The sequence below is a fragment of the Nyctereutes procyonoides genome, unplaced genomic scaffold, assembly GCF_905146905.1.
Source record: "Nyctereutes procyonoides isolate TBG_1078 unplaced genomic scaffold, NYPRO_anot_genome, whole genome shotgun sequence".
In the NCBI taxonomy this organism is placed as follows: domain Eukaryota; kingdom Metazoa; phylum Chordata; class Mammalia; order Carnivora; family Canidae; genus Nyctereutes; species Nyctereutes procyonoides.
The window spans coordinates 326095-352996 of record NW_026575133.1 but is presented as its reverse complement, the minus strand read 5'-3'; the positions used below and the strand labels follow the sequence as shown (position 1 = coordinate 352996).

At 36.7% G+C, this 26902-nt stretch overlaps 1 protein-coding gene across 6 annotated transcripts in view; it reads left to right on the top strand.

Moving 5' to 3' along the window:
• The first annotated feature begins 328 nt into the window (after positions 1-328).
• Positions 329-26902, top strand: part of LOC129493688 (protein FRA10AC1) — a 37530-nt gene continuing 10956 nt past the window's right edge. Inside the window, exons 1-13 of one of the 6 annotated variants that reach the window (XM_055300095.1) lie at positions 329-401; positions 607-717; positions 859-1055; positions 2294-2370; positions 3923-4018; positions 4147-4192; positions 7297-7373; positions 8429-8512; positions 9204-9288; positions 17709-17754; positions 20033-20146; positions 21281-21323; positions 23908-24023. In XM_055300095.1, coding sequence (XP_055156070.1) covers positions 2294-2370; positions 3923-4018; positions 4147-4192; positions 7297-7373; positions 8429-8512; positions 9204-9288; positions 17709-17754; positions 20033-20146; positions 21281-21323; positions 23908-24023 — 784 coding nt within the window. In that variant the 5' untranslated portion in view covers positions 329-401; positions 607-717; positions 859-1055. Of the gene's footprint in view, positions 402-528; positions 548-606; positions 718-858; positions 1071-1097; positions 1117-2293; positions 2371-3922; positions 4019-4146; positions 4193-7296; positions 7374-8428; positions 8513-9203; positions 9289-17708; positions 17755-20032; positions 20147-21280; positions 21324-23907; positions 24024-26902 lie in introns of those variants that run through there. The other 5 variants (XM_055300092.1, XM_055300093.1, XM_055300094.1 and 2 more) reach the window with 5 other exon arrangements.

Here is a 26902-nt window from a genome sequence, read left to right as displayed (position 1 = left end):
CTAAAACAAAACATTTTCAAACGCAGGGCGTGGGCGTCGTGTGAGCAGTGCCGCCGCACGACGTTAGACGATGGGCTCCCGAAGGGAAGGAGGCCCAGGAAAAAATCGAGGGCTTCGACTTGAGAAAGCAGGAAGCCTCTGCCTCCGCTCCGGGCCCCGTTCTCCGCCGCCTTCGTTTCCCGGGGCTGTTCTGGCTGTAGCACAAGGTCGCCGCGCCCCAAGACGGAGTCCTGTAAATGTGACACGCGGCCGAGTCGGGCCGGAAGCGGCGCCCAGTCGGGACCCGTAGAAAGAGGCGGGGAGCCGGCGGCGGCGGCGGCGGCGGCGGCGGCGGCTGTCGCGGCGGCGGGGCGGTGCGGCCGGCGCGGACCGGGCGGGCGCTGCAGCGGCGCGTTCAGGCCGTGGGTCGTCGCTGTGGCCGCGGGGAAAAGGGGGAAGGACTCCGCGCGCGTCCTTGGCAGAGCGGGGAGGGGGAAGGGGCGTGTGAGAAGGGCCTTGAGCGTACCTGGGGTCGGGGAGGAGGCCCCCCAAACTTGTTCCTCACATGGTACTAGTTGGTTATCTTTTTCTGTTTGTTTGTTTGTTTGTTTGTTATTCTTTTGGTAGGTTCTAGAAACACCCGGCGTCTCCCTTCTCGCATTTCTCTCGGCCCTTGTCAGTTGGTTCGTGGCCTGAAGTGAGTGAGAGCTGCTTCGTGCAACCTCTCGTTTGAAATGGGTATGGGATGCAGACGCCAGAGAAAAAAGAAATGGGCGAGGGGGAGCAAGGGTAGGAGGTGGTGGGAACAAGACGACGTTGATAATGGTCAACAGGTTCGGGATCGTTACGTGTCAGACTGTCCTCTAAAACTCTTGGTAGGCTGTAGCTCCTTTAACGTGCAGTCCCCTGAGGGCGGTAGTCTGACTACTAGCCCCACCGAGGCCCGGAGAGCTTAAGGAACATGCGCAACGAAGACGAGTGGAAGGCTCAGAGCAGGGTTTCCCTGTGGTCGGCGGATGGCAAGATAAACTCTCTAAGCCCCACACAGCGGCCGGCCTCCTCAAGATGCGAAGAAAGTGAGGACCTCAGCGGTGAGAGGCTGGCTGGAACAGACTGACACCCCAGCTGGAGCAAGGGGTGTGAGACGGGAGGGTGACAGACGTGCCTTTACCTCCCACCCGGGCTAGGACCTCCCTCTCTAGAATTCCGTGGGCCAGGAAGGAGAGGTGTGCCCCAGGTGCCAGAGTTTGAAAAAGATCACAGACTTCGTTTACTCGAGGTGGCCACGACTAGAACGCACCTTGTCTTAGGTCTAGGGCCAGAAAGCTTAGGGAGTGCTCTCCTCTTTTTCCTGCTGCACTTGTCATAGTAAATATTAACGTTTAGACATTTTGATGGTATCATTTGACCAGGACTAGTTCCTTGGGGCCGCATGAATTGAGTATGACATCAAAAGTCAAATCATCTACTGATTTCCCATTAATGTGTGTCCCAAATTCAATATAATGCTGAAACCAGAGGTTTCCAACACAACTGAGTGACAATTGAAATCTTTCAGTATTTCTAAGAATTTAAGTTAATGAGATGAGTTGGAACAAGATAAAATTAACCAGGCCAAAAGGCAGGACTGTTTACCTCAAAGAAACTCGTTTTAAAGGAAAAAGGAAACCTCAGCATGTGTTGAAATAAAGAGAGGAAAGTTTTAATGCATCGATGGTGTACTGTTCACAGATACGTTAAGTCTAGTGGAGCATAATCGTGTTAGCATATTCCAGAGAGGCAATCTGCAGTCGTTGGAATCATGAGTTTAAGAATCAAGTAGGTCAGTTCAGCCACTTAACTGCTATAGAATTGATTTACTTAACTTTGTCCTTGATTCCTTCATCTGTAAACTGGAGATAATAGTTCCTAACTTACAGAATTAGCATCATTTGTCAAGGACCTACCATAATGTCTGGAGCATAGTTGATATTAATAAATACACAGCAACTGTTCGTACTCTCGAGTCAAAAGTGAAGCATCACAACCCTGTGTGCAGTCACACAGCAGCTTCTAGAGCTTGTTCTCAATGAGGTCAAAGAGTAGCCTCCTGGTACTTAAGGTGGAAAATGTTGAGTCACTTTCTGAAGGGTAGATCTGTTATTTCAAAGTGAATGAAAGTTTTAGGTGGCTGGATAGCCCACGAACAGTGATATAGCCACCATGATCCATTAAAATTATTACGGCTTTTAAAGATGACTTATTTTTGAATTATTGTGTTTCCTGAACTATGGCAACTTAAGTTCTAAGTAACTGACTTTATACTCCTTTACAGATGCATGGTCATGGAGGCTATGATTCTGATTTTAGTGATGATGAACAAGTTGGAGAATCTAACAAAAGGAAAAAAAGGTAAGTAATTTTTTTATCTGTGTTTCAGATCCTTTCTAGATTGCGGTGAGGTATAAATAAGTATTTGAAAATTTTTGGATTGTGTTTGCATGGGAAGACAGTGTTGCTCTACTGAATGAATTTTTGTTTATTAAACTACAATGGATTGACTTGAGAATTTGAGAACAGTTATGTGAAAAATAAGAAAGTAATGTTTAACTTAAAGGGATTTATGGAAAGGGAAGTGGGGGGGGGAGGAAATCAATTAAAACTCTTAGATTTCTCTGTTGCGTCTATTTTTCATCCAGCTTTTAAGGACTTTATTTGCAAACGTCATAGCTAAGAAGGGGGCTTGGTTGGTGGTCCCTTTGCAAGTACGTGACTTCAAAATGAGGTTAATGTGGAGGGTGAGATTGTGATACAGTGCAGTTTTATGGTTTTGTGAATGAACAGACTAAATGCTCAAAGGAGGGAGCTCATGGAAGTTTTTATTGAATTGGAAGGGACAAGAGCTGTCAGCAAAAAAAAACCTGGGCCTTATAAGAAGTGTGCATCTTGGTAATGTTGCTGTGTTAAGGGGCATTGTTTTCAGCTTTTAGTGCTTGGAAACTAGATTTTATCTGTTAACTTAGGGGTGGTTGACTGATTCATATTAACCAAACTTATAAAAATTGCTTTATTTCAGACTGAGAGCCATATCTTAGGCATACTAAATGGGACTGAACATTTTGTTAGATACTCAGACTTCATGGATAACCAAAAGAATAGAAATAATCATAATAAATTACATTGTATGGTTTTTTACATTTTCAGGATTTTTCATTCAGAAATACTACATTGTAAGAATAGAGTTTGAGTAAATCTAGTTGAATAGTTTCTACTCTAGGGTTATATCTATCTTCTTAACTAGGGATGATCATCTGTAGTCTATATCACTTATAATCTAGCTCTTTTTTTATATTACCAACCAAAAGCTTCAATATCTCTACTTTACAAACAGGAGAATTATGACAGAAAGAGATCAAGTAACTTAACCTTGTTTAAGATTAAGATAGTGAATGACACAGCCCAAGTTTGGATCCTGAAATCTGGGTGGCCTGACCCCAGAACCCATTCATTAGTTTCATCTTCTCAATTTATATATATATATATATTTATTTATTTATTCATTCATTCATTCATTCATGAGACAGAGAGAGAGAGAGGCAGAGACACAGGCAGAGGGAGAAGCAGGCTCCATGTGGGGAGCCCAACGTGGGACTTGATCCCAGGTCTCCAGGATCATACCATGGGCCGAAGACGGCACTAAACCACTGAGCCCCCTGGGCTGCCCTCTCTATTTTTTAAGTATTAAATAAAGTTAAGAAATTAAGTTATTGGAGCAAGACTAACATGTCTCATTAAAGATCAGTGAGTCTTTTTTAAGACTTGAATTTTTAAAAATGTTCCAATTATTAAAGTATAAAGAAACAGCAAATGCCTTTTGAGAAAATAATTTATAATAATTTTTCTTTTAATAATTTTTGATAATTTTTCTTTTATAATTTAATTAACTTTTCTTCATCACAAACAGGACAATTGAAGATGATTTACTGCTCAAAAAGCCATTTCAGAAAGAAAAACATGGAAAGGTGGCCCATAAACAAGTTGCAGCAGAATTGCTGGATAGGTATGTACTTCACTGTAAATTACTTTTTTTTTTGGCTTAAGATGTTTTTGTAAACTCAGGGACTTGGAGATTTAATTATATTAATTAGAATATGGACATTTGAATTTGTTTAAAATTTGTCTTAACAGGGAAGAAGCAAGAAATAGAAGGTTTCATCTCATAGCTATGGATGCTGTATCCTTTTTATATTTCTAGATTTTTATAACCAATAGAATATTTTAAAATCTACTTTTTTATTTCATAAAATCTTGTGAAGTCAGGTAGACCTAAATTATGTTTTTAAAGGTGTTTATTGATGTGCAGTCTTGTCATTTATACTTTTGAGTACAATTCTGTTTTATTAATACATAAGAAAGATTTAAAGACAAAAATAATAAAACATGGGACGCCTGGGTGGCTCAGTGGTTTAGCCTCTGCCTGCGGCTCAGGGCAAGATCTCCAGGTCCTGAGATCGAGTCCTGCATTGGGCTCCCTACACGGAGCCTGTGTGCCTGCCTGTGTCTCTGCCTCTCTCTCTGTGTCTTTCATGAATAAATAAATCTTTAAAATAATTATAAAACATATTACTAATGATCTATAAATAGGTTTACAAAGTCCATGAACCTGCAGTTATTTTTCCAACCTGTATTTGCCACGCTCTCAACATTTCTCATTTTAGTACTGCTTTTATCTTTAGTCTCATTTTAACTCTTACTCTTTTACTATTTGGTTCTTGGCTTTTTAAGGTCTTCGTAAAACTTGTACCTAAAAGTAGATAGATGGGTGTGTGGACTGTCCTCAGACGTGTTGTGGCTTCATCTCTCAGGCATGACTTGGGGGTATCCTTAAGCTATATCTTGCTCCCCCTGTTATAGCCATGTCTCACTTCAGCTTTTTGGTAAGACTGTGGCTCATTATTCTGACTGCTACCACTGGCCATCCATATTACAGTTGGGAATGTTGGAGAATGAAAGAGAAGCCAACCAAGACTTATAGTGTTTCGTGGTATTTATTATTATAGTCAGGATTAAGAGAAGGAGATGATGGCAATTAGATACATCATCTACCTGTTGACATCTGTTTCACTTTGTTATCATTCCTAATCTTTTTCTTTAACTTACAGAAATTATCTTACCACCGATTTATTCTTCTTCTAACCCAATGGCTTGGCTTTCCCATGGATCTCATCTGCCACTTGTTCCTTTAGTATTTCAGCATCTGTTGTGCCTTCTATAACCCCACTCATTTGAGGGTTTTGGGGAATCTAGTTATAGCCTGGTGAGTGTGAAAGTGTAGGTCCCCTTTTCTGGCATGGGAAGAGGTTGGGCCAGGTATTTCTAGGATTTTTGGCTAGAGTAGAGTAGATATTGTCTAAGTTTCTTCATGTTAGGCTACCCTCTCTCTTGGTTATTCAATTAGAGAGAGCAGGCTTTTGTTGGGACTCTTCTTGTCTATGCTTGTTGGGATTTTTAGGTTGCTAGCTTCTTTATTTCTAAGTTTGAGTTTATGAGTCAAAAAGAAAACCTGAGTAACTTACTACCATGTCATACCATAGGTCTTGAGCTCTCTAGCTGTTATGCCTTCGTCTCCTCACCTTTCAGAGTCTTATATTTGTTAAGATATAATTTCCAAGGTTTTTAGTTGTTCTGGGTGGGAAGAATAGGGAGAAGTACATTTTTGTCTACACCATCTTCCTGGAACCAAGGTCCCATTCAGCACCTATTTTTGTAAATAAAGTCTTATTGCCACATACCTGTGCTTATTCATCGAGGTGTTATCTGTTCCCACTTTCATGCTAAAATGACAGAGCCAAGCTATTGTGACAGGTACCATATTGCCTACGTATGTACCATTAACAGAATTTCCTAACCCTAGTTTTAAAAGATTGAGGTGACTTGCCGTGGTTGTATGACCAGTTAGAGGCAGGCCAAGAGCAAATCTCTGGATATCTGGCTTTCTCTTTTTTCTTTTCTGAAAGGTTAGCTGCTTTGTTGCCAGTTTTGGAAGTATTATATTCTGATTCAATATTCTATTAGAACATATTGTGATGAATTAAGTCATTATTTACCTTTGACATAATAGGGTGTAGTCAGACAGCATTATGGATGAGGTCAGTTCTGTAATTTGCATGCTCTGCTCTGGAGAGAATACCATTGAGCTTTTTAAACAAAAAATTAAATGCTCGTATATCTTGTTATATTGCATTAAAAATAAACATGACTGGGATGCCTGGGTGGCTCAGTGGTTGGGCACCTGCCTTAGGCTCAGGTTGTGATCCCAGGATCTAGGATTGAGTCCCGCATTGGGCTCCCTGCAAGGAGCCTGCTTCTCCCTTTGTCTGTGTCTCTGCCTCTCTCTCAGTCTGTGTCTCTCATGAATAAATAAATAAATCTTTAAAAAAACAATTAAACATGACTGAATTCCTTAAATATTGAAAGTATAAAAAACATCTGATTTGTTATATTTACATATTTTTGAAAGCCTAATATTAGGATTTAATATATAAAATTTGTATCTTCTATTTTAGAGACTTTTTCATTACTTGAATAATTAAATTATATCTTATAGTAATAAAATGCAATTTGTACTCCTTACCTTTAATTTGAAAAAATATTCAAAGCAATATAGATGGTATTCAGTAGAAAATGAAAGCCCCTCTGCTCTACATTGTTGACTCCTAACAGTTTAATATTTAACCTTTTAGATATATTTTTTAAAAGATTTATTTATTTATTTCAAAGAGAGAGAATGCCCACCTGCATGTGAGTGGGGGGAGGGGCAGAGAGAGGGAGACAAGCAGACTCCCCACTGGGTGTGAAGCCCCATGTGGGACTCAATCCCAGGACCCTGAGATCATGACCTGAGCTGAAATCAAGAGCTGGACGCTCAACTGACTGAGCCACCCCTGTGTCCCCTTGTAGATATTTTTAAAAAATCATAAGCATGTACAGTATCTATTTGCATATTTATTTATTTATTTATTTATTTATTTATTTATTTATTTATAATCGTTTTTATTTATTTGACAGAGAGCACAAGCAGAGGGAGTGGCAGGCAGGGGGAGAAGGAAAAGCAGGCTCCCTGCTAAGATGGGAGCCTGACATGGGGCTTGATCCCAGGACCTGGGATCATGACCTGAGGGGACAGTAGATACTTAACTGACTGAGCTCCCCAGGTGCCCCTGTATTTGCATATTTAAAAAACTAAGTAGACTCATACTGTTTTTCTCTCCTTACTCATTTATCATAGGCACAGAACAACTCTTGAGCAAATCAAATCCTTAATTTTTTGCATTTCAGTATCAAAGGCATACAAAGTTTGTAAATGACTATATTTTATACTATGGTGGCAAAAAAGAAGACTTCAGGAGATTGGGGTAAGTGTCATGAAGCTTACATAGAATGTGAGAAAGGTGTAGATGTCTTTAAAGATCCACAGCTACTGTGTCTTCTGATTCTGTCATTCTTTTCTGCTTTCCATTCCAGTTTCCTTATAGTACCTTAAAGTGAAGAGGCTATCCATAACTTCTTGCTAAGTACCTCATCATGAATCCCATTTCTCTGGCAACAGGCCTCAGGTAGCCTGTTGAGCCAGATCTGCGCCTGGCAATAATAGGATATGTGAGGGATACTCATGTGCCTGATATGCAGTAAATTTTTTTTTTTTCTGGGCAAGGATCTTTGAACTAATTAACTTCTTAGACTCAATGTTTGGGCTTGCTTTTTTAAAAGATAGGGCAAACAGGAAAAAAAACAATTCCTTCCTATATTTGAGGCTCTTCTATCAGAGACTCTTGGTTGTGTGGGTTTTTTTCTGTGACTTAATAATTTTCTGAGTTAGGTAGAGCCTTAAAAAACTTTTCATGATCTCATCTACCCCAAATTTATCTCCCCTCTCAATTTAGCCTATATTCCCCAACACTCCCTTGTTATACCCCCAGACTGTTAGGATCTTAAAATACACCCCCCCCCCCGCATTCTCTAATTCTCTTCTGCCCTTACTCAGTCTTTCTAGAAAGCTGTAGTGAAATGAGATATGGAAAACTCTTCATATGGTTTTTCAATGTGAGCTCAGTGGGATGGGGTTACTGACTTTTTTTCAATTCTAAACTTATGAAAATAAGTCCATTTAGTGTTTATTCAGGTTTCTCATCCTGGCTTTGGTCGTTTAGGACCATCTGTATAATTGAAGCCAGTACGAGAGGTGAATGGATGCCTTATCCACTTGCTTCTGTTAACAGCACTCATAAGTGTCGTTTGAAAATATGAAAATCGTTTTTATAAATATATGTACATATGTATATATTCACACAGAAAACTATATCTTCATGTATTTTCTCTCAAGTGTTAAAAAATCTCACAGAATTGTTTAACCTCCTAAATTTGACTAAATTTTGTGGTTATGTGTAATTGAAATAGTTTTATTTTCCAGGGAAAATGACAAGACAGATATGGATGTTATACGAGAAAATCATAGATTCCTGTGGAATGAGGAAGATGAAATGGACATGAATTGGTAATTTTTTCCACCTGAGACATAACGCATAAAATACTTTAGTCCTGTCTCTCCTGTTCTCTCTGTGTTTTCTTACCCTGCCACCTGTCCAAGGCATTTGGCCTGTGCATGGAGGATAAGGAGGACATAAAAACGTGCCTCAGAGTATTGAGTCTGGTTTGGTTCTTTCAGTAATTTTTAGCAGTTTTAACTAACTTCTCATTGCTTTACTTTGTCTTGAAAAGAAAATCTATTACATTTTTACTGTATTGTTTATTGTCCTGTAATACACTTTTTACAAAATTTTAAAAAATATTTTGAGAAAAAGTAATACCTGAAAGTTTTATTTATTTATTTTATTATTTTTTAAATAAATTTATTTTTTATTGGTGTTCAATTTACCAACATACAGAATAACACCCAGTGCTCATCCCGTCAAGCTGAAAGTGGTTTTAAAGTGCAAACATTACAAAAGATAAAAAGCAAGGAGTAAGTCTCCTCTCCTCTGACTGTCAATCTTCTAGTTTCCCCCCTTAAGAGAGCCACTATTAATAGTTAACATCCAAGTAGTCTATGCACATGTAAGTAATAGGCCTCTTTTAAAACATTAATATATATATGATATACGTTATTTACTTGACATTGCTTCCAAGTGGCAAACTGTGGTTGAATTTCTAAATGTAAAAGATTTATCTATTTTTTATGGCTCTAGGGAGAAGAGACTTGCAAAGAAATACTATGATAAATTATTCAAGGAATATTGCATAGCAGATCTCAGTAGATACAAAGAAAATAAGGTATGCCTTCCAAATATTTATAGAAGGTTCTTATTTAAGTATAGTATTACTTTTAATTATACTATCATGCCCCACGTTATTCTTTTAAAGGTGCTAATTCAAGTGTAGGTTGTCTTGTATCTATGAAATATCATCTGGATGGTTTAACCTCTGCAGCTATGAAATTTACAAAGGGCCCCTTAGTCAAGGGTACTTTGTGAGCTGAGGCATGAATAGTCTAAAATTAAACACAAGTGGCTACTGGATCCTGTTTCATCCTGACCTAGAGCCTTTACTGATTATAATGAATGATTTGACACTGCAGGATGATGTCTTGTATCATGGATGGTGTTCGAAATTGATATTTTTTTTCAAATAAATTACCATCTATAAAGACGCAGGTGCATATCTTCTTTTATATCAACGTCTGTTTTAGTAGAATTAACTCTTATCAGTGCTATTTAGTAATGGCAGATTTCCGTTCTTGCTTTACATCTTACTTTAGTTGATACTAAAGTGATTTTTATTTCTATCTCAAATTTCACATTTGCAGCTGGAGAAGGTGACCTGAAACAGATGATGTCAGTTTGAAATGGGGGGAGAGAATGTTGCATAAATCTGTATATTTTAGATGGTGTACATTTGTATTAAGACAGTCTATTTAAAAAATTGTCTTAGATTTATTTATTATAAGTATTTCTTTTTCATTTAATTAAATCTCAGAAGCATGATTGGTTTAATATTTTTTTTCAATAGTGCCTTTACTATGTGGGTTGCTTCACAATATTTTTATAGATAAGAGTGTCCAGTTTTGCAACCCTGTTTACATACCCCTGTTTGGGTATGTCATGTAACCCAAAGACTTTCTCAGTTTCTTAGGAACTAGCTCTCCTCTCTGTACTAGTTATTGATCATATCAAATCTAAAAGGCACCACGGTAATTGGAGTTACTTGAAGTTACTACAGTGCAAGTCGAGTATAAAATATACATCTTTCTAGGATTGCATGATAAAGCAGATTTTTCAACACTGGCTCATTTGTTGATTGCTCTTCAGGATTGATTAAGGATGGGCAGGGCACTGTGAATTAAAGCATGACTACCTTTCAAAAAAACCCTATAATCTAGTCAAGGGGGAAAAGTGTACATAAAACAATAAATATTTGTATCTCCATTTAAAATATGTAATATATTATTGGAAATCGTACTTTAAAGAGGATAATCTGGAAAAAATTATATTTTCCCTTTTAAAAATTTTATTTAAATTCAATTAATTAACATAATTTACTATTAGTTTCAGAGGTAGAGGTCAGTGATTCATCAGTCTTACATATGTTCCTATTAGAACATGATGAGTAGTTAGATATGAGGGTAAATCCAAGTAAGAAATAAGAAGTAGGAAATGTGGAGTGAGGTAAATGCTTTCTTTTTTTAAAGACTATTTTTTAGAGAGTTTTAAGTTCACAACAAAATTAAGGGGAGGGTACAGGGATTTCTGATGTGCCCCTTACTCCATACGTATAAGGGGGGGTCTTTTCTAGAAAATATGACGTTTTTTGGGCATACAATGTTTGAGGTATTGGAGAGAGTTAAGAGTAGTATCTTTGATTTCCTTGCTAGGATGCATTTTCTCATAGTTTCATTTCTACAAAGACAGTGTTTTATTCATTTTTAATTAATCATCTCCTAGTTTAGCACCTGTTACTTGGGGCATTTTTAGTGAATTCTAGCCTTTGTCCCACACACCTATTCCCTTCCTTATTACTTCCTCCCTTTCATCATTGAGAGTTTTGTTGGATTGTTGCATCAGTTAGGAATAGATTCAGCTGTGAGTTCTTGAAGCACTCCTAAATAACACTGGCTTAAATGAGCCAAAAGTTTATTTTTCTTCTACATAGAATTCCAAGTAGATGGTCATGGAACTTTGTTTTCAGGAAGTTAGGATCTCTCTGTCTTACTGCTTGCATGTGTGATCTCTTTGTACTAGAAGGTAGATTAAGAGAAGGAGGCCTAGCACCAAATCATTAGTAACTCTAGTGTTTAATACAGCCTATCAGCAGGAAAATTTATGTCTGGAAAGAATATAAAAAACACAATGAGACAAAACCTCTATGCAACCTTTAACTAGTAGAACATACTGTATTTGTTTGTTCCATTTCCTATCCCCCTATAAGATTGTAAACTTCCTGACATTAGACTCTGTTTTAATAATCCTATCTTTAGCAGAGTGCCAAACTCAGTAAGTAGTTGCTTAATAATTATTCAAATATTTGAATATTATTTGTTGAATGGATTAATGAAGAAAAAGTTGAGAAGCTATTGGTGTACACATTGGTATGTGCTTCATTGGACATCCCAACATAAATGTTAGATGGCAGGCAATCCTCACATACATGTATGGGTTTAAAACAGAATTAAACAGTTACTTTGAGTTTTTAATTTTTTTTCCTAGGCTAGGAGGATTTAATTTTTAATTTTTTTTTTTTTTAAATTTATGATAGTCACAGAGAGAGAGAGAGAGAGAGAGGCAGAGACATAGGCAGAGGGAGAAGCAGGCTCCGTGCACCGGGAGCCCGATGTGGGATTCGATCCCAGGTCTCTAGGATCGTGCCCTGGGCCAAAGGCAGGTGCCAAACTGCTGAGCCACCCAGGGATCCCGAGGATTTTAATCAGAATATTTTTCAAATATTTTGAGCCCTCATTTGCACTTAAAATACAGAATTGTCAAATTCAAGTAATAAAAAAATAAAAATAGGCAAAGTTAATCAGGCATTGAACACTTTATCAGAATTATCTCTCAATACAACAACCTATAAGATTGAGGTTTTTCTACATAAAAAGGAAATAGACTGAGAAATTGAGAAACTTTCCAAGGCCCCAGAACTAGTTAATGAATGGTAGAGCTTACATTGGGTCTGCATAATTCTAAAGCTGAATTTTTAACCATTTTAGTAAACTGAATAGAAAACTAAGTTATTTACTGAAATTATAGAAAATTAGCATATGAATATGAAAGACATTAAAAAAGAAAAATTAGGGATCCCTGGGTGGCGCAGCGGTTTGGCGCCTGCCTTTGGCCCAGGGCGCGATCCTGGAGACCCGGGATCGAATCCCACGTCGGGCTCCCGGTGCATGGAGCCTGCTTCTCCCTCTGCCTGTGTCTCTGCCTCTCTCTCTCTCTCTGTGTGACTATCACAAATAAATAAAAATTTAAAAAAAAAAAAAAAAAAAAAAAAAAAAAAAAGAAAAATTATTTTTAGCCAAAAAACAAAGTTATGTTTAGGAATCTGTACAGAAGTTTCACTGCTTTCCGCTTTTGCGCTCCAAAGGGTTCCCTTCCTCTTTCCTGTTCTTTACTTTGCCATTGCAGTGGAGAAAGAACCATGCAAGAATGAATAATTTTGGTTGTGTTCCAATAAAACTTTGTTTATAAAATAGGGAGCAGGCCATAGTTTGCTAAGCCCTGGGATACTATGTACCAGGTATTATTCTGAATACTTTGTGTGTATTATCCCATTTAAACCTCTTAACCTAAAGAAGTAGGTACTGTATTATCTCTACATTACATATAAGGAAACTGAGGCACAAGAACATTAAATACCTTGTCCAGTATTATAAAGCTGTTAAGTAGTGGAGCTAAGATGTAAACTCAGAGAATCTAATTCTTTTGTACTGTAGTATATTGCCTCTTTACTGTATCAGTCAGTGTCATAAAACAAGATACATATTTTTTTTTAATTTAGGTATCTTGTGGCCTAGCATTATACCTTTTAATAGGTAGTTCAAAAGTAAAGAAGATTATTCCATAACAGAGAAGTTGGTATTGTTCAAATGTATTTTTAAATACCTAGAGTCTTCAAAGGAGGAAAAAGCTATCATGATGAGAATGAGATTTGCTTCTTTTTTTTTTAACTTAGGGGTGCTCATAACAAGTGCACTCCTAACCCCATCACCTATTTCACCCTTCCTCCCACCACCTCTTTGCTGGTAACCATCAGTTCTCTATAGCTGAGAGTCTGTTTTTAGTTTGTCTTTATATCTCTCTTTTTTTTCCTCTTTGCTTATCTGTTTTGTTTCTTAAATTCCACATGTGAGTGAAATCCTATGATATTATTATGGAGTTATTTCTTTTTTTTTTTTTTAATTTTTTTTATTTTATGATAGTCACACAGGGAGAGAGAGAGAGGCAGAGACATAGGCAGAGGGAGAAGCAGGCTCCATGCACCAGGAGCCTGACGTGGGATTCGATCCCGGGTCTCCAGGATCGCGCCCTGGGCCAAAGGCAGGCGCCAAACCGCTGCGCCACCCAGGAATCCCTATGGAGTTATTTCATTTAGCATTATATTCTAGCTCCATCCATGTTGTTATAAATGGCAAGATATTTTTTATATGGCGGAATAATACTCCATTGCGTGTGTGTGTGTATTTATATTTATATTTATCCATTTATCAATTGATGGACACTTGGGTTGCTTTCATATCCTGACTATTGTAAATAATGTTGCTGTAAATATAGGGGTGCATGTATCCCTATGAATTAGTGTTTTTGTTTCTTTGGGTAAATACTCACTAGTTCCACTTTTAGATTGTAGTATAGGTCTATTTTTAACTTTTTGAGGAACCTCCATACTGTTTTTCAGAGCGGCCTTACCAGTTTGCATTCTCACCAATGGTGCAAGAGAGTTACCCTTTCTCCATTTCCTCACCAAAACCTATTGTTTCTTGTGTTGTTGATGTTAGCCATTCTAACAGGTGTGAGGAGATATCTCCTTGTAGTTTTGATTTGCATTGCCTTCATGATAAATGATGATGAGCATCTTTTTGTGTGTGCCATCTATATGTCTTCTTTAGAGAAATGTCTGTTAGTGTCTTCTGCCCATTTTAAAAATTAGATTATTCTTTGGGTGTTGTGTAAGTTCTTTATATATTTTAGAAACTAACCCTTTATCAGATAAGTCATTTGCAGATACCTTCTCTCATTCCATCGATTGCCTTTTAGTTTTGTTGGTTGTTTCCTTCATTGTGCAAAGGTAGTTTTTTTTTTTTTTAATTTTTTTATTTGTGATAGTCACAGAGAGAGAGAGAGAGGTAGAGACACAGGCAGATGGAGAAGCAGGCTCCATGCACCGGGAGCCCGACGTGGGATTCGATCCCGGGTCTCCAGGATCGCGCCCTGGGCCAAAGGCAGGCGCTAAACCGCTGCGCCACCCAGGGATCCCTTTTTTAATATAGTTCTGATAATTTATTTTTGTTCTTGTTTCCCTTGCCTCAAGGAACCTATCTAGAAAAAAGTTGCTGTGGCTAATGTCAAATAAATTATTGCCTGTGTTCTTTTCTAGGATTTTCATGATTTTATGTCTTTAATCCATTTTGAATTTATTTCTGTGTATGGTGTAATAAAGTGGTCCAGTTTCATTCTTTTGCTTGTTGCTGTCCAGTTTTCCCGACACCATTTGTTGAAAACAGTCTTTTTCCCATTGGATATTCTTTCCTGTTTTTTCAAAGATTAATTAATTGATCATATACTTGTGGGTTCATTTCTTCTCTATTCTTCTGTTTTTGTGCCAGAACTGTACTGTTTTGATTACTACAGCTTTGTAATGTAACATGGAAGTCTGGAATTGTGATGCCTCCATCTTTTCTTTTCTTTTTCAAGATTGCTTTGGCTATTCAGGGTCCCTTGTGGTTCCATACAAATTTTAGGATTCTTTGTGCTACTTATGTGAAAAATGCTTTTGATATTTTGATAGGGATTGCATTAATGTGTAGATTACTTTGGGTTGGGTAGGATAGACATTTTAATAATATTTGTTCTTCCAATCCATGAGCATGGAATGTCTTCCCATTTCTTTGTGTCATCTTCACTTTATTTCATCAGTGTTTTATAGTTTTCAGAGTATAGGTCTTTCACCTCTCTGGTTAGATTTGTTCTTAAGTATCATATATTTTTGGTGCAATTGTAAATGAGATTGTTTTCTTAATATCTCTTCTTGTTGCTTCATTATTGGTGTATAGAAATGAAACAGATTCTGTACATTGATTTTATATCCTGCGACTTGACTGAGTTTGTTGATCAGTTAATAATTTTTTGGTGGAGTCTTTCAGATTTTTTATATACAGTAGCATGTCATCTGCAAATAGTGAAAGTTTTACTTCTTCCTTACCTATTTGATGACTTTTATTTTTTTTGTTGTTGTCTGCTGTAGCTATTTTGTGAGTTGCTTGACTGTTTTTTTACAGAAATATTCATTTTCACTGCTTTTGTGTTTCCTACCTTCATACTCTCATTTTTGGTTTTTCCTTTCCTCTCAAAGAGTCCCCTTTAATAGTTCTTGCAGGGTTGGTTTAGTGGTCATGAACTCCTTTAGTTTTTATTTGCCTGGGCAGCTCTTTATCTCTTCTTCTATTCTGAAGGATAGTCATGCTGGATGGAGTAGTCTTGGCTACAGGTTTTTTCCCCATTCAGCACTTTGAATATGCCATGCCACTCCTTTCTGACTTGGAAAGTTTCTGCTGAAAAATCTGATAGCCCTATGGAGTTTCCTTTGTATGTAACTGTCTCATCTTGCTGCTTTTAATATTTTTTCTTTATCACTATATTTTGCCATTTTAATTACAATATGTCTTGGTGGAGATTTGCTTTTTTTGATGTTGTTGGTGGTTCTCTGCACCTCCTGGATCTGGATAACTATTTCTTTCCCCAGATTAGGGAAGTTTTCAGCTATTATTTCTTCTAATAAATCCTCTGCCCCATTTTTTCTCTCTTTTTCCAGGACTCCTATAATACAAATATTACTACATTTGATGGTGTCACTGAGTTCCCTGAATCTACTATCTCTTTGCATTATTCTTTTTTCTCTTGTTTGTTCATGTTGATTACCTTCCACCACTCTGTCTTCTAGGCCGTTAATTTGTCTGCGCTTCTTCCTGCCTGTTTTTTATTCCATGAAGCATGTTTTTCATTTCATGTATTGAACCCTTTATCTCTGCTGTTATTCCTTATCTCTGTGTTAATGTGTTAATGGTCTCACTGATGCCTTCCACTCATTTCTAAAGTCCAGTGAGTATCTTTATGATCACTGCTTAAGTTTTCCATCAGGCATGTTACTTATATCTGTTTTGTTTAGATCTCTAGCCATGGCCTTGTCCTGTTCTTTAATTTAGGACAAATTTCTCGGTCTTTTCATTTTGTTCAAATCTTTGTGCTTGTTTCTGTGTGTTAGGAAAGTCAGCTACATCTGTTCTTGGGAGTACTGGCTTTATGCAGAAGAGAACCTGTAGTGCCCTGCAGTGTAGTGTCCCCCTGTTCTCCAGGGCTTGGTACTTCTGGGAGTGTCTCCAGTGTATACTGCATGCACTCTGCTGTTGTGTCCTGGCTGCTTTATCCTTCAGGCCAGTTGTCTGCAAATGTTTTCTTTGCCTGTCACAGGCAGTGTTCAGTCTCTGGCCTGAATACAGTGTGTTTTAGCTAGGTGTGCTCGTGAAATGAGACCTGTCACTGCCACTTAGAACCAAGGCCTTGCAAAACTCCCAGATAGGGAGACATGGTCTGGAAGGGGTTTGAGTTAGTGGTCTGGGGAGGGGGGGATCATTGTGCTGAGACTGAGGCAAGTGTGCCTGGGAAGGGGGGCAGGCAGGGCCTGGTGTAAGCAAGTTAGGTAGTGAGTGTCAGCACTGTGCTGATTTCTGTAGATGGCCCTGTGTTTATGCTGAGGGGTAGGAGAGGGAAATGGTACTGGCCAGTTGCTTTATTCCCAGAGGGGTTTTTCTCTAAACACTGCCTTTCTGGGACATGAGCAACTAACCTCTGCACTATGTGCCCCAGGCACTCTTCAATCACTGTTTCCACACTATATGCCCATGGGGTGTTTCCCCTGCCTTCTGTCCAAGAGCAGCCCCCATGTCCTCCAAGGTCTCCCAGAGCCAAGCATGCTAATCTTTAAAACTCTAAACTTTAAGCAGTACTGGTTGCATGAACTCACCAAATTTGGTCTTTTTTGCCTTCCAAGCCAATTACTATGTGGATTCATTTGCCTTGCATGCTCCCCTGTGTGTTAATCCCATCTCTCATCCTTCTCCTTGACCATAGGTCCCTCCCTACCAGCCACTATCTGTTTCTTTCCAAAGTCACATCTCCACACTTTCTATTTACTTTGATGGGGCCTCTTCATCTGCCTTTACTTGTGGAATTTGTTCTGCCAGTCTATAGATGGATTTCTAGGGTATTTAGGATAACTTGATAGTTAACCTAGCTGTGTTCATGGGACAAAGCAAGCCTAGGGTCCTCCTACTCTGCTGCCATCTTCCCCTCCTGCAGAATTAGGTTTGCTTTTTAGGTTGGTAAATGTCATTATGTCAATTGTTGGCTCTATGTTTAGATATATATACAATTTAAATAGTGTTTAAATTTATACTAGTGTAAATGTAACTTTTTTCTTATTAGTTTGGATTTAGGTGGCGAGTAGAAAAAGAAGTAATTTCAGGAAAAGGTAATTTCTTTTTTGAAAATTTACTTTTTAATAGGATAAGGTTATTTTGTTGTATTATTGAATTAAAGTCATTAGATAAGATTATTCCTCATGTATTTAATAAATGGTTATCTATAAAAGTAAAATTAGAGACAGTGTATTCATGATATATTACTAGCAAAGTCAAAATATAATGCTTTAGTGATTTTTACCTTTACATTTTTGGTTTTAGAACATTCAATGGAGTAGAAGTAGAAAATGTCTAAAGAGTTAAAAGAAACTAATAAAGGATGAATACTTGAGTTTTTCTTTTTATAAACTTTTGGAATAATGAGTCGGTATTATTATATGCCAGTCTAACCACTTTTTTTTTTAATATTTTATTTATTTATTCATGAGAGACAGAGAGAGAGAGACGGAGACATAGGCAGAGGGAGAAACAGGCTCCCTGGAGGGAGCCTGATGCAGGACTCAATCCCAGGACCCCGGGATCACGACCTGAACCAAAGGCAGATGTTCAACCACTGAGCCACCCAGGCACCCCTAGTCTAATCATGTTTGAAAGTAGAGATTAAATATCACTTTGAACCTAATAGAATTTTTGGACAAGTTAGTTCTTATTTGTGATGTCATTGAGATTGAGCCCAAATATTTAGTCTTATGGCAAAAGATTTGATAGGCAATCAATTGATAGGCATTTGATAGGCAATCAATAAATGCTTTTTTACTCATTGTTGTAATCTATTCATAGATCTCTGAAAAATTAATATCTTTATGCTGTCTCTATATTAAATTAACTCTTTATTGATAATTGCATTTTAAAGTGTTAATGCTTCTGAAAACTACATAAGAGCATTTAGGAAATAATTTTAAACTAATAGTTTAAAAACCTTTAAACTGAAAATAAAGGTTGCATTTTAAAATGATTAAACATTGTTGTCATCATTGTGGGTCATTTACATCTTACATGAATTGGATGTTATGTGAGGTATAAAACTGGATATGCAGTAAAACAAAATTAAGAAATAGGAATTTTTTTTCTTTAGAAGAATGATTGGCTTTGTGAAGATACTCTAAGGAGAAGGAAAATGAATAAATTTAAAGCTATTTTTAACTTTTTAAAACTCTTAGTATTACATTTAGTTTGTGTTTTTACTTAAACAATGAAAATTTTTGAAATGTCTCACAGTTTTAAAATTTTGTACTTTTATTAGATGGCATTTTCAGGTGATGGTAAGTAATGCTGCCTTAAAGAAATGATGGGCATTCTTTAAGTTAGTATAACTGAAAAAAGAATTAGTTGGTGAAAGAAAGCTTTTGCTTTGGTTTAGAAGTATAACGTTTTTGGTTTTAGCAATAGAGACATTATTAAACATACACAGATTTCATGAAGTGTTCATTTGGAATGAGTAAAAAATGCCAAGTTATAGCATAGAAAAGTTATAGAATAGTTACAGGCTCTTTGGACTGATAATTTTCAGAATTCATTTTTAATTTCTTTTTTACAAAAAGTTTAGATTTGTTTCTGTTGGTGCAGATTAAGATAAAAATTCCTTTTTGCTTGTACAAATAGGAGGTTCATCTTCTGCTGTGAAAGTAAATAGTTGTTGAGTAGTTTATTTTTTTCTCATGGGTCATCCGTGTTAATCCTTCTTTGCAAAACGTTTTAGTACACAGTGGACATGATAAGGTGGTGTTGATTTTAGTGTCAGGTAAACTCTAAAATTTAGAACATTGGGTTTGTTTACTTATTCTTCATCTCAGAGTCCACCCTTTTTTTTTTTTTGAGTCCACCCATTTTAAAATGTCCTTTAAATGTCATTTTATGCTGGTATTTAAAATAGATGCCATAAAGTTAATAATTAAAATAAGAATTTTAGTCAATTTAAAAATTATTATTAACTATTAAAAAGGATTCACCCGGGTGTAAATACACGTACTATGGAAAATACATTTATTCTTTTAGAGTATCATTCAGTATACTCTTTTTGTACTTCCATTTTCCAAAGTATAAGATTTCCTAACAGGGAGTCACTGAAACCCTTATCTAAACAGTGTATCTATTGAGCAAGAATTCTGTGACAGATTTTTTTTTAAAAACATTTTCTTCAGCTTTTTGATTTAATACTTGTATACACATCCATTGAGCATACTGTAGTTATTATGCTCAGTTAGTTTTTGGTGCTTACTACCTAGAACTAAGAATTTATGTATGTTAAGAGTAAATTTCAGGAGCAATTCTAGATTGTACAGATAAATATTGTCACCAACTATCACAGTCGATATTTCTTTATTGCAGGCCAATTTTTCTGTGGAAATAAGTGCTGTGATAAAAAAGAAGATTTGAAGAGTTGGGAAGTTAATTTTGGTTATATTGAGCATGGTGAAAAGAGAAATGCACTTGTTAAATTAAGTAAGTTGACTTTAGGTGGGATATAATTGACTTCTTCAAAATTTATCTAATAATTCAGATATAAAAATATATAGGCTAATTTAAAATTTAATTTAAAAATTTTAATGTATCTTTCTGGAAGTGCACTTTTTTCTGAGTTTCTCAAAGTGACAGAAACTTTTGAGCCGAAGTTTTTATACTCTCAGCCTTATGGTGACCTTTAGGTGAAATAGTTCTAATGCCAAATGGAGACCTCTTACCATTAATATGAGAATGTCACGAATGCAGAATGAGATCTGGAGTATCAGAAAAAGCAATGTAAAATCTCTCATTATCTGGTAGCCATATTGTTGTGGTGTGGACAATAAATATACTCTCTTTGTGTCAATAAAAAGTTTTAGGATGGCCTAATTGTTCTTGATATCACTCTTAAAAGCTTAAGGTTATATACCCCAGAATACAGCAGTCTCTCTTAATATGTTTTAGAACTTTTTGTTCCTTCTTTGTTTTTTAAACTAAGCTAGTCTTATGGGTCAGCTTCTTTTGTCCATCATGTTAGCAACCTTCTCTGACTCCTAAATAAATATGCTTCAGAGTTTTCTGTACATTAGCAAAGTCAAGAATTTCCTCAGGTGCTACTCAATGCACACCAATGCAGAAGTTCCTCCTGGAAGTACTCATGAGGGAAAGGCAACTGGAGTGAACTAAGATTAAGGCAAAAGAAGATGCCACAATTGTGGAACTTTTTGAAAAGCTCTTTTCTTTTTTTTTTTTTAATTTTTTTTTTTTGAAAAGCTCTTTTCTAGTTGAAAACTCTTAGAGCACTTTAGAGGAAGTGACCATACCCGCACTATTTTTATTAGATATCTTTGATGTGAGACACACATTAGTGCTATATATGAACAGAGTTTGCTTTTGGAGTAAATTGACAGCACTTTTTTCTAAAGTAATGTTAGAATATTTTCAATTCTTCACACATTTCTGTTGCCCTTTTTATTATGCATATGCATTTTTTAAGGTGGAATGAATCAGATTGTTTTTTCAAATAGCCTGAAAAAGGGATATAAGGAAAAATGGGAATGTATGATAATAAAGAGTAGCAGTACAGTTAATTCAAAATCAGCTTTTCAGTGGTGTCACTTTTTTTTTTTTTAGGATTATGCAAAGAATGTTCCTTTAAATTAAATTTTCATCACAGGTAATACTATCTTAAAATACTGTTGTTAATGGTTAGTAATCATGGGCATAGTCACTTACCTGCACTGAATGTCTAAATGTGGACATGAGTGATTGATGGTTTAATTAATTGATTATATAGAATATTCAGCATTATTGTGTGATACACTGTACATATATATACTGGGAAGCTGGAAGTTTGCCATGCCTTTAGCCAAGCAGTTTTAAAGATGAAGGACTGTGCAGGGTAGTTGATAGATGCTAGAATTTTTAGTTTGGAGTCAATGTTCAGAAGCCATAGTATTCTTGGAAACTATTGCAAAGTAGATCTTTATAAAATGATTCTTATGTCTCATTTAAACAGTATTTTATTTGGAGTTTGTCATTCTTCCAAAGGATTGTATACCTTTATTCTCATTTTAAATGTTAAAATCAGTCTCCTGTCGAGTGAGATAGAATGTGTCTGTCATGTTGAGTGTGGGAGGAATTAATCAGTGTTCTTCAATGTGCAGTAGATGTAAATAAGATCATGGTCTTTGAAATCAGACCCTGTGTATTCCTCTAAGCTTCTCCACTTACTAGTTGTTTTCTTTGGGCAAGGTACTTAATCTCTGTAAGACTCAATTTTATCACCTCTAAAAATGAATGTGCTAGGGTTATCATGGGGATTAATGAAAGTGCATATAAAGTGCTAGACATAGAGCCTGGTATATGGTAAGTTAAGTATAATGGGGTCCCTGGCATTGAAGATGTTCAGAGAAAATCTGTGACCTATCATTATTGTGATGGTCAGGTTTCAGGGCCTGAATAACAGTTGAAAGTTTAATAATGAGATTCTGCAACTTTATAAAATGTGTATGTCAGTATATTAAATTAAAAATCAGCTATGTTATAAATGTTAGCAATCTAGAATTCTAGTTATTAAAAATAAATATTAAGTAATGAATAATTTTTAAATTCTTGAAAGCAGGATTTTTTAGATTACTCGAATAGCCTAATCTTTATTTCCACTCTCCCATCAGTGATACTGAAAGATATCAGAGAGGCTTTTGACTTTGACTTTCAAGCTTCATTTCAAAATTGACATAATTCTTATGAGAGAACGTGTTATTGCCTTAAATAGTATTATAGCATTTGGTATAAGTTCCTTAATTTGGGAGGTCTGATGAGTATGTTTCTTGAAACTGAACCTCTTTGTTGTCTCTTCATTCTCCTTCCTGGTTTTAGTTTCAGCATTATCACCTTTTCCTGTCTAGTATTTCCTTTCTTAACCAGTTAAAATCAATTGCTTGCCCAAATATGGTAGTGACAGCCTTGTAAACCTGGCCTAGAAGAGATAAAGCTATAGCAGTAAAAGGACAAATGGTGTAAAGTAGACATTTGAGTTAACAGTAAGCCCCTCCATCCTCATTCCTTTATGCTTTACTGTGTTCTTTTATTTATTTTTTATTTTTTATTATTATTTATTTTTTTACAAACCCTTATGTCCAGGGCTGACTTTCAGTAGATCGCAGCGAGGGAGCTGCCCTGCTACAAACGAATCCCCGACCCAGAAGCAGGTCGTCTACGAATGGTTTAGCACCAGGTTCCCCACGAATGTGTGTTGTGTGAGGGGCGAGGGCGCGGCCCCCTTTCTGTTGCGCCCCGTTTCCCGGGAGGAGGGGCTCTCCACACCGGACCTCCGTCCCCACGCGTGTTGGGGCCGGCGGGGGACCGGCTATCCGAGGCCAATCAACCGAGGCCAACCGGAGCTCCGCAGCGCTGCCTTATCGTTCAGCCCTGGGTGGGATTCTGACTTAGAGGCATTCAGTCATAATCCCACAGATGGTAGCTTCGCCCCATTCATTGGCTCCTCAGCCAAGCACATACACCAAATGTCTGATACTGTGTTCTTTTATTCATAACAGAAGAATTTTCTACTTAGTGGTAGTTTATTTTTTATTTTTTTAAGATTTTATTTATACATTAGAGACACAGAGAGAGACAGAGAGACAGAGATAGAGAGACAGGCAGAGGGAGAAGCAGGCTCCATGCAGGCAACCCGATGTGGGACTCGATTCGGGGTCTCCAGGATCAGCCCTGGGCTGAAGGCAGCGCTAAACCGCTAAGCTACCAGGGCTGCCCTTAGTGGTATTTTAGAGCTGTTACAGCATTGTTTCTTCTTCTTCTTCTTCTTCTTCTTCTATTTATTTATTTATTTATTTATTTATTTATTTATTTATTTATTTATTTATTTATTTCAAAATATAGGTAGCTATGAATTAGATGGAGGGAAATGACATTTGATTTTGTAATTTAAAAAAAAAGGCTAAGTGATAGAAAATGAGGAAATGAGTAAAACTATGATTTATATTTACTAAGGCTTGTATACAGAACTTATAAAAAATAATTTGTCTTAGAGTTTTAGGCTTTATTATCTTACAGAATTGTCTTTAATGTACCAACCTAACCTAAAGTATTTACAGATTCATCTGAGGGTTCCTTATGTAAATTACATTGTAAAAATAAGTTACTTTAACTGATTTGACTTTTTGCTCATTGGTTCTTATATTTCATAAAGGTCAGTTAAAAAAGTTAACTTTAATTTTATATTGTTCAATATAAAGGAGAAAAGAAGTCAAGTCAAAAAAAAGAAAGGACAAAACCAAAAAAGATGAAGAGTCATCACATAAAAAATCCAGATTATTTTCTGCAGAAGAGACCTCTAAGAAAAAGGATAAAGGTAAAAGGAAATCAAAATATAATATCTACTCACATTTTTTAACATGAAATGTAATCTGCTATATGTGTCAAATGTAGAATTTAATTGGTGAATGCATTTAGATTTCTGTTCTTACAAGTTGAAAGGAGGGTGCCTGGGTGGCTCAGTCAGTTAAGTGTCCAGCTCTTCATTTTGGCTTAGGTCATGATCTCAGGGTTGTGAGATGGAGCCCTGGCCCCAAGTCAGGTGCTTCTTCTCCCTCTCCCTTTGCCACCCCCTCCCAGCTCCCGCCCCCACCCCATAGCTTGCTCTGTCTCTCAAATAAAAAATAAATCTTACAGTGGTTGAAAGGAAACTGGTTGGGGGATTTATAAGATTTTTTTTTTTTTTTTTTTTAAAGAAAAGGAGTGTGAGGCAGAGGGAGAGAGACAATCTTAAGCAGGCTCCACACCCAGCACAGAGCTGGAGCCCAGCATGGAGCTTGACATGGGGCTCAGTCTCAGAATTCTGAGATCATTACCTGAGCCAAAATCAAGAGTTGAACTCTTAACTGACTGAGCCACCCAGGTGCCCCCTGGTTGGGGAATTTAGATAAGAATTTATAGCAACTTTTAAAGAGTTTCAAGAACAAGGTTGGTTTTAATACAAATTCAAGAAATGGTATTACCATTTTGGGCAGATGGTAATAATCTTGCAAACAACATTCTCCTTCCTGATATTGTCTCTAATAGACTTGTTACCTTGAGAAAATACCTGAACTACTTTAGTTTTACATTCCTTATATAAGTTGGGTGATGTGAATATCTGGCTTCTGTACTATTTGAGCTTATTTGTGGAGAACCAAGTAAGAATGTGAAAGGCATTTTGAACACTGTAAAGCATTACATTATCTATAAGTCCGTGTAAAATTGTAGTACTGGGATTTCATTACCATGGTCTATGAGCTTCTGAAATCATGGAGCCTGATATATATGTGTATCCTCAGAACCTAGCATGGTGCTGTGCACGTATGCGTAGTAAATAATTGTTAAATTCAAATCCATCAGTCATTCACTCACTTCTTCCTCAGTACTGCTTAAGCTCTCTAAGCCTTAATTTCTTCATATATGAAATGGTCATGACAGTAGATCCTAGCTCATAGGAATGTTCAGAAGTTGAAATGAGATAATGCATATAAGCAGTTTGCACGGTGCTTGGTGCATAGTTAGCTGTTATGAAGGTTACTGTCAGTTTCTTTTTCAGGCCATAATACAGTCAAATTTGCTATAACTTAGAGTGAACTGAACTTAAATTATGAAGCTAATGGTAGACTATATTAGATTATGCCTAATGTTAACACAATACTTGGACAGGAGAGGGCTCCCTTGCTCCAGCTATGAAGATTATTAGATAGGTTTCATTCTTACATGTACTTTTCTAGTGAATCTTAACATATTCAAGCATATAATATCACCAAGTGGAAAACTTGGTGATACTGATAGATGGTGAGGAGAAAATACTGTTTTTGTTAATTGGGAAATGGTACTTGAAGCAGAATGCCTTTTTGTGTCTATCTTAATCATTTCCCAACTCCAAAATAACTTGATTAATTAATGTGAAATTCCATTTGAGTTTAAAACATTTTTGTTTTAAAAATGTTTAATGTATCATACTTGAGAGTTTTGTTGTATTCATTATTGTATTATATAATATTATATTTATATCATAGTATGATACCATGTTAATCACTACATATTCCAAATTAAAGAATAATTCCTACCTTGTAAAATCTTCTTTAGTACCTTCATAGCAGACAATTAGGTAGCTGGATACTCAGGATCAGTTATAGGATTGGACCCCTCAGATTATACATACATATGCATGTTTTCTTCCTTATAGTCTTATACATACATATGCATGTTTTCTTCCTTATAGTCGTTTTCCCTGTAGTGTTCCATATTTTAGTAGGTGACACCTCTGTCAACCTAAAAACTAATCAGATATCTGGAAATTATCCTTGACATCTTTTCTCTTATTATTTGTTTAATTTGTCACTAAATCCTGTCAGTTTTACCCTCAGAGTATATATTTCTCAAGTTCTCTCCACCCTAATTCAAATCACCATGTTATCTCATCTAGACTACTGCTATATTGTCCTTACTAGTTTTGCCACTGTGTTGTCATCCCACCTGCCCTCCCCTTAATGCCTTCTCAATAAAGCAGTGATTTCCTGTTGTTCTTAGGATAGTACCAAAATCTGCACAAAGCCCAGGTGCTCTGTATGATCCATAATACAACACTTGTTTCTCACCACACTCCACCTCACTTTCACACTCCATGCTCATAGCCTTTCAGTTTCTAGAAAACGCCAAACTTCTTTCCATTTAGGGAATATGTAGATACTGCTTCCTCTCTTTCTAACCCCTCCCCCACTGCCAGGTCCCATCCTAACTCATCCTCCAGGTCTGAGTTTAAATGTCACTGATCCTTTCTTGATTCCATCCCTGACCATGAATTTAAATTAGTACTTCCAATTAGTATCCTCAGCACCCCACTAGCGCATGTTAGGTGTAAATAATAAAGAATGAGAGAATGAAAGACTTTGAAGATTATTTCAGGACGTCAGGAATAGAGAATCAAAGCAGAGTGGAATTGAGATAACTGTTTCTCATTTATTCTTTATTCTTTATTTACCTTTGATAGCAGAGTACAGGATAAAGTTTTTTTCAACTTCTATGGTGTAAAGCAGAAAATGACAACACTTTAGCAAACTAAGGAAAACCATGTGGAACTCTGCAATATCATTGTATCTGGGATCATCTGGAACTAGCTTGATTTTGATGTGATACTTTATAGCCAGACCACCTTAATTTTTTTTTTTAAGATTTTATTTATTTATTCATGAGAAACACAGAGGGGGT